General features: G+C 39.0%; 1 protein-coding gene across 1 annotated transcript; it reads right to left on the bottom strand.

Moving 5' to 3' along the window:
* Positions 1–401: 401 nt before the first annotated feature.
* On the bottom strand, positions 402–1824 carry LOC149102131 (uncharacterized). The gene is made up of 2 exons (XM_089274986.1): positions 1355–1824; positions 402–772 (listed from the first exon to the last, which is right to left on the bottom strand). The coding sequence occupies exons 1-2, from the start codon at positions 1419–1421 to the stop codon at positions 438–440; spliced, it is 402 nt and encodes a 133-aa protein (XP_089131112.1). The 5' UTR covers positions 1422–1824; the 3' UTR covers positions 402–437.
* Positions 1825–7490: the final 5666 nt, after the last annotated feature.

Below are 7490 nucleotides of genomic sequence, written 5' to 3'. Positions count from 1 at the left end.
TGTCTTGCAACGGTCTTCCAGTCTCGCTAATGTATTCTGTAAACCATCTTGTTTAGCCGGGTCAACAGCGTCTTTCGGTCGTACTAGATGTGATCTTAGTGTTGACTCCGACTTGAAAAACCAGCGCGTACGCCCAGCTAAGAAGCAGCGAAGTTGTTTGGATTGACTTTTGACATAGGGTCGTAGATCTCAGGAGAGAAAGACGCAGTAGTGTGTTGTTTTCAGCAGTTATATCTATAGGTGTGATTTAAATGCCAAACTGCAGCTTTGAGTGTCAAAGGGTTTGTTATTTCTTTTCTTTTCTTTTCTTTTTTCTTTTTTCAACAACCTCGTTTCATTCACCCCCTTGGTTTTACCTTAAAGGGGCCCTAGAACACACATACAAGAAGTAAACACAAAAGTTGGAATTCAGTTGAGTGATTTTAATTTTCTATTACTCAAAAACCATATGCGCTATGTGCATTGCAAGTCGGCGCGTGCAAGTGGCGGTTGCATTCATCTCGATCATCACAACAGTGGTGCTTGCAACTCCAGTCGACCTCACCATCCGTAAACATTCCAATCATTGTTTGAAAGGTGTCACAAGCTTCGCAACTGCACGAAATCTCTACGTCTTCCTTAGGATAACATCCTTTCTGCAGGTCAGATACTAGCGTGCCCTCAACCTGGTCCACTGAGTGGTATGTGAAGCACTTGCCGGTACAGTCCACGATCTCAGGAATCGCGCACGATCTCGACTCTGAATCACACTTCACGCACTGTAACGCGTCAACTAATGAATGAAAGTAACGAAGAAGAAAAAATCAGAACCAATGCGTGGTCGACGTCACTCAATACTTGCTGCTTTGGGAAAATGCGTTACGTGAAAACCACCTCGCAAAATTGGCTAACGATTGAAACCAATGAAATGCCACCAATATTAAACGCCTGTACCGGCAGATAAAATAAAGGCAAGCAATTTCGGCACGCCGTCGCGTAGACAATATTTTCACTAAAAGAAAAATTCGTTGTGTCTACCAGAGACCATTGTACTCCTTTCTTTACGAGCCCTTGTTTAGCTGTTGTATATTGTTGGTTGGTTTGTATCGGTTCTTGTGTACCGGTACACGAGGACAGAACAGAAAAATTTACATGTGAACTTTAAGCAATACTCCCTTTAATTGTTTCGATATAATACTATAAGTCCTGCTAGACCAGTTGCAAGTTTCTTCGAAGACGCTCAAACTGCTTTGTTTTATTTCAACGAAAGAATATCGAATGTGGTCGCCGATTTGCTTTATGTAAGGTATAATGACCTTGCATTGGTTTTATCCATGGGAAGGTGTAAAGCGAACTGTTCTGAAAATGTACTCACCATGAACAAGCGTCAATTTCAACAAGGTGGCAAATACAATTGGTAGCACAAAGGTCACCTTCTGCATTCTGAACGGCAAACAACAGCTTCCAAAGTAAGCCGGTTTCACTTGCACAAGTTCGAACAAGTGCTGATTAACTTCAGCCAGATTATTTAATGATCTTTAATTGTGATAAGGTGGCGACTGAACTATATTTTGGCTCGAAACTGAGTACACTGTCAATGAAATGTCTCCGATCAACGAAGATCACCGAAGTCATGTTTCCAATTGACAAAGAACTTGTTACTTTTATTTGAAATTGCGAATGACGTATGCACTTGTGATTTTATGTTTTGTTTAGCGATTTGTGGATGTTACAACAGATTCCAGAAGTTAAAACTGAAAACAAGGTTTATTTATTTGTGACAAGTAGTATTTTGATAAATACTGGGATGAATTTAATGAGAGACTTGACGTCTGCCAGAGGTGACAGCATAAGAGATACGTACCACCTCATGATTTTAGTGGGAACCCAAGTTTAAGAAAAATTGGGGCATGGTTTTACCTTTTTAATAATAAATAAGCTATTAGTGGGCTTGGTTTTAAATTATGAATAATGCCTTGGGTGTGTTTCACCTTTAGCCAAAAAAGTTAAATTTTATATCATTAAGTTAATTAAAAGTTGGCTTTTATTCGATGAAGATTACTTTTACTTTATGACCTACTCTAGATAGAGATCAATCGTATAACCTTGCTAGTCTTACAACTGCTGAGAAGTTAATCATCACTGATATATTCATAATTTATGATTAGGCGCATCTTTTATCGTGGTAAGATAGTAAAATGATTGTAAAAATTGATTATAGAGGTGACGGTAGATATAATATGAGCAAATGTTGTGGAAGTAAGATTTTGGAAGAAGGTTGAAGCTTGTGTAAGGACGTTTGTGTAAATCGAAAGACCAGGTCGAGGGAAAATTAAGAACAGTACTCCAGTGGCCTTTAACGGACCGATTACCAAAGGAATTTATAAAGTAAGCCAAGTATGTGATTCAATAAACACCTTATAAACTGAGCTATTGCTCTTCGTGTTCTTCCGACACTTCTTTTCTTCCTTTCAACATGTGCGGCGGGAGAAAAAAGAGAATATTCATTCTGTCTCATTTAGTACCTTATGGACGTTTCTTTTGTTTACTAAGTTGCATCTGTACAGTTTACCGTGAACTTAATTATGTCAGCGATAAAAAAGATGTTTGATTTTAATCTTAAACTTTCAGATTCCTATAGCTTGGACTGTTAATAAACCGATAATCCTCTGCAAGTTGACTTTTTTCAAGTAGAGTCCTATACCGTAAACTGCTGCTTATAAGCCCTTCCGCTTATAAGTCCTTCCGGTTATATAGTCCTATCGGCCACCTGTAAACAAAATATTGCTTTCGGTTATAAGCTCCACCGGATATAAGCCCCCTCCCCCCCCCCCCCCCCCTCCAGTTTATAGTGGAATTAATTTCGATATATTATGAAAATCGTATTTCGATATAGATCAACACTGCTTTAGCTCGTGTCGAAACGGTATTTTTACTCCTCTTATAAGCCCCCCTTTCCCCCAAGATATAAGCCCAACCATTAATAAGCCCCAAAAGATTAAGTCAGCAGAAGATTCTCAAGTTGGACAGGTGCTGTTTATGAAAAATCGGAGATGAATCAAAACGGTCGAAACATTTAATTAATATATCCAATCAGCGAAGAAGGCGAGAACTCAAGAGAACTGTCAAAATTGTCACGTGACAGAATGGTGCCACGAAGATATTCCTGTTACTTAGCAGTGGAATCGTTGATTGACAGCTCTACTATTTTTAGCTAGCTGTTGGTGGGCATTCTTCCTTACTTTAGATTTCTTTACTTTCGTCCTCTTTTTACTTTTCCAGCAAACCAAATGGAAAAACTGTCCTTTTGAGGCCTTAACAACTGTAACAATTAAGTAGTTAATTTTGCTCGTGTTTTGAAATATGTGCCAGTGTAGTTAATAGAGGGTAATAGTTGAGAAGCCCACCAAACATCAAAGAAGCAAATAAACACGCCAAGATTTGTGTTGTAAGGTCCTCACTGACTATGCGTGAATTACATAATCGCAATGCTTCTATTGGTTAGTTGTATGAGCACACATAACCACCTTTTGTATTTTGCCAGGTTTTGTGCAGGGACAAACCCAAAATAGCCAACAAAAACATACAACAAAACACTTTGCCAGGTTTCCTAGCCAGTTTCCTCTATTTACTATGGTGTCAGTAGCTTTTAACGGTTGTTCATTAAATATTACAGCTGACGAATCGCAGACAATTCGCTCATATGAATTAGTAGCTCTAGTCTGTCTGCAGCTGGTCTTTTCTTTTAGGGTTCAACAAAGCAAGTGTTTCTGCGCACAAGGGGCTTTATGGACAAGGAGATCTTGTCTCGACACAATGGTCTCTCGTGTAAGGCACCTCGCACTGCTCTCCTTGTCTTATTTGGAGAGGAAGTGCCCAAGAAAGGCACACTTGGTATCTGGAGCCATGAGAGATATGATGCATAGCAAGACCGCACTCTTACTTTGTTTCAACCCTCTCAGACATTAAAAGCAAAATTAGGCCAAGATGAGGCACACTCCAGCTGCTTAAATTCCCCCCCCCCCCCCCCCCTTCCTGCCTCCTTTGAGTCCTTCCCTTGATTTTGCAAAATAGGGATTCTGGATACAGGGTCAGAACATGGTAAAATCTCTATACACAAGAAAAATGAATACCGAGTTGAGTGATTTTAATTTTTCCATAATTCAAAGTTTAAGACCCATCCACCATGCCGCTTTCACGGCAAGTCGGAGTGGTGTACAAGTGATGGTTACACTCATCATGATCATCACAGCAGTGATGCTCACAGATCCAGCTATCTGTTGAATATGATGTCAATAATCTGTAGTTATTGCACGGTTCACAATGACGGCTGCGTAAGCTTGTGGAATCCTGCTCCTCAGGATAACATCCTTTCTTCACGATAGAAAAAATTCCGCCGTCAACCTCCCGGTCCGCGGTGCGGTACGTGTAGCATTTCCCCCCAGTACAGCCCGTACTCTTCGGATTTGGACTCGCGCAAGATTCCTCTGAGTCACATTCCACACATCGCAACGCTCTAACTGAAGAATACAATGGGGAAAGATGAATGTAATGTCAATATGTGATCAATGAAAACTTTCCGACAGAGGAAAAACATTTAACTATGACTGAAAAAGAAAGGGAAAAAAGATCTGTAAAATCCGGGCCATTAAAACGCTTTGACTGTTCTTATAAGGTTTCCAACACGGTCGGGGATATTTGTTTTCTCACAACACAAGACTTCCTTCCTTAGATTAATCATTATTTAAAATTCTCTGCCATGTTTTTGTTTTATTTTCTTGTGCAATCAGTTAAGCATTTCAACTGAGCAGATGTCAGTCCCACCTGAATGAAAAAAATAGACTACCACAACACGAAGGTGAAATTGCATGCCTTTTTGTTAAAACAAAATAGGAAAGAAAAGATCGAAGAGCCTTTTCAAATGTAACGACCTAAATGTTCATGATCACGAGAAGGTGTAAACTGACGAACTGTTCTGAAAATGTACTCACCATGTACAAGCGTCGCCTACAACACGGCGGCAATTAGCATAACAAAGATCAACTTCTGCATATTGGACGGCCAGGAAAACTAACAGCAATATATAGTTTATGAAATAAATTGGTTTCACTCGCATATTAAACTGCCAATTATCTTAAGCCTGATTACTGAGTGTGATGAACTGGCGAGCTGTTCTCTTATTAGCGAGATTTCTATTAGCAACTACTACTGATTAAATGAAATGCCTTTAATCTGCAAACAACTTAATTTTGCTGAAAAGTACCCTTAAGCGAAAAGAAAATTAAAATTTCATTAGGTTTTATTTGGTAAGTTAAATGGTTCTTTTGTTTAGGTGCTTGCATGTTACTACCTCGGCTGACCAACGTCTAGTTTTCGTCCTGAATTTTCACATCTACTCGATACCTGCGTTTTTGCCATAACCTTAAACATTTTCTAAATTTTTTTATAACTCTTTAATTCCTCCATTTTCGTTGATCTGAGGAAAAATTAAAGTCTTTAGAGCCTTCTCAATGATCCCTAAGGTTCTATTAAGAAATGCAAGGAAGAACGACGTTTTTGCCTTAAAAAAATAGCAATGATAAAAATTAATTTTTGGGGGCGTTTGAGAAGACTTTATTTCCTCGCTCTACTCTTAAATGTTTCAAGGAGACGTTTAGTACATTTTCAATTAAAAATTTTCGGGGATCTTCTTTAACTGTGTATAAAACCCTAGTGCGTGTGTGTTAGCATTCAATCGAAGGTCACTGAACAAAACAGAGTTCATATGTGGTGCTGTCTGTGGTGCTGTACAAGGTGGTTATAATTTGTGTGTCTCTAAATAAACGACGAGAGTATTCATATGGTACTGCCTGTTTTTCAATATTTTCCCAACTACAATCTGAGAGATTTTGTTTCTAATTTTGAACGATTTGAAACTGGCATTGGCATTCCTAACGTAACCGAGGCGACATCACCAGGAACGCGATACGCTGCAACAGAAGTAGAAGGAAAGCAATTGATACAGCGAGTTACAGAAAACAAAGTTAAAAAATGCTCAGTCCTTACCTTAAGCTCTCTGGACAAGAATGTTCGTATTAACGAAGGAGCGTTTCTTCTTGTAGTGTCAAGCGGTCGTTGTGATTGGTCAGATAGCAGCTTATCACGAAACAGAGCTGCACACGCCATTGAAAGGCTCCTTGCAGTTGGTAGTCGCGTGATATGTTTTAAAACACACCCTCGTAAAGGTAAGTTACGTTTTCAATTTTCAATTCTTTTAGTTTAATTCTTGGGTTTGAAACAATTTTAGGGTCCCACATGCATCGTCTGGCCAGGAGGCGCGAAAACCATCTTCATCTGAAAGCTTGGCACTTTTCATTACCACAGCAAAGCGATAAACAGCTGCAATTTTTGCGAGCTATTGATTGTGGGATTTAAGAGTTTTTCATTTCCTATATTTACCGCTCATAATGTTTGTAAATTTATTCATGCTATGTAACTGCAGCTGACCCCTTTTTTCTATGAAATTCACGCCACGGAAATTATAATCATTAATCTGAATAATACGAAAATATATTTGCGAAACTGACCTTTTCGCGGTTCCTGACGCCATCTTGTTTGGAAGCGAAACACGGCAAAAAATTACAGTATAGTTACGGGAAAAGACAAAAGTTCGATGCACAATAATTTGAGAACGATTGACGTTCTGAAGATTAATGAATTACAAGAATAAATACCCAGCAGGAGGGGTTTTTGATCAAATTTGAAGAGCATATATTTGCTTTGAGGCGAGTGTATTTTAATCTTTCAAACTAAAGTCTTTAAATTTTCCCGCGAAAAGCGACTCGGTTTTCCAAACAAAGTCTTTTCTAGCAAGGCTATCTCCCTTAAATTTGTACAGTAAACTTTTACCCGATATCTTTGGTTGTTAATTATAATTTTCTTCCGTAAGTTATCAGACATTGCATTTTCCACTTTTTGCATACATTTACTGTAATTTTTGCCATGTATGCCCGCCCCCAAACAAGAGAGCAACAGAAATCGAAGAAAAAAAAATCTATAGTGGAGGAATTTTCGTAATCAAGAGGGTTTCCTTGTTGCATGGTATTCTGCGGCTGTGCACCTCTCTTAGCATCTCTTACTTTAATTTCTTCTCTTCAGTTCAATTCTGAAAACTGTAAAGGCACTGTGTAGTCTTCATGGTGATTCACTCTTCTCAGAGACTTTTGAGGTGCGAGGGACTTAAAAGAAATGGGTGAGCTCACTTCAAAACAAAGATACACTCATTTGATGCTGAAAAAAAAAAAAAACACAAACAAACAAAAAGGCACATTAAAAAACGTATTCAGTGGACAGTGACCGTGGACGGATAGTGCAGCATTCCACAGAATCGCCTCTAAATAATTGCCAACATTTTCAGGATCTGAGTTTTGGTTAGCTGTGTACATCCGCGCCCTTCCTCCAGGCTAATTTTTGGCTTGTCACGCATAGGAGTGCGTGACGAACAAAATCAATGTCTATCGCACCAGGCTCAG

The sequence above is a fragment of the Orbicella faveolata genome, unplaced genomic scaffold, assembly GCF_042242905.1.
Source record: "Orbicella faveolata isolate gen_17 unplaced genomic scaffold, um_ofav_v1 contig_36, whole genome shotgun sequence".
In the NCBI taxonomy this organism is placed as follows: domain Eukaryota; kingdom Metazoa; phylum Cnidaria; class Anthozoa; order Scleractinia; family Merulinidae; genus Orbicella; species Orbicella faveolata.
The sequence above is the reverse complement of the archived record's forward strand: the minus strand, read 5'-3'. Positions and strand labels throughout refer to the sequence as shown.

Excerpts from the sequence above, each read along its gene's own strand:
- LOC149102131 (XM_089274986.1), bottom strand. The coding sequence starts at position 1,421 with ATGCAGAAGGTGACCTTTGTGCTACCAATTGTATTTGCCACCTTGTTG. Across the intron at positions 773-1,354 it reads GAAATTGACGCTTGTTCATG|TTGACGCGTTACAGTGCGTG; the intron begins GTGAGTACATTT and ends TTCATTCATTAG.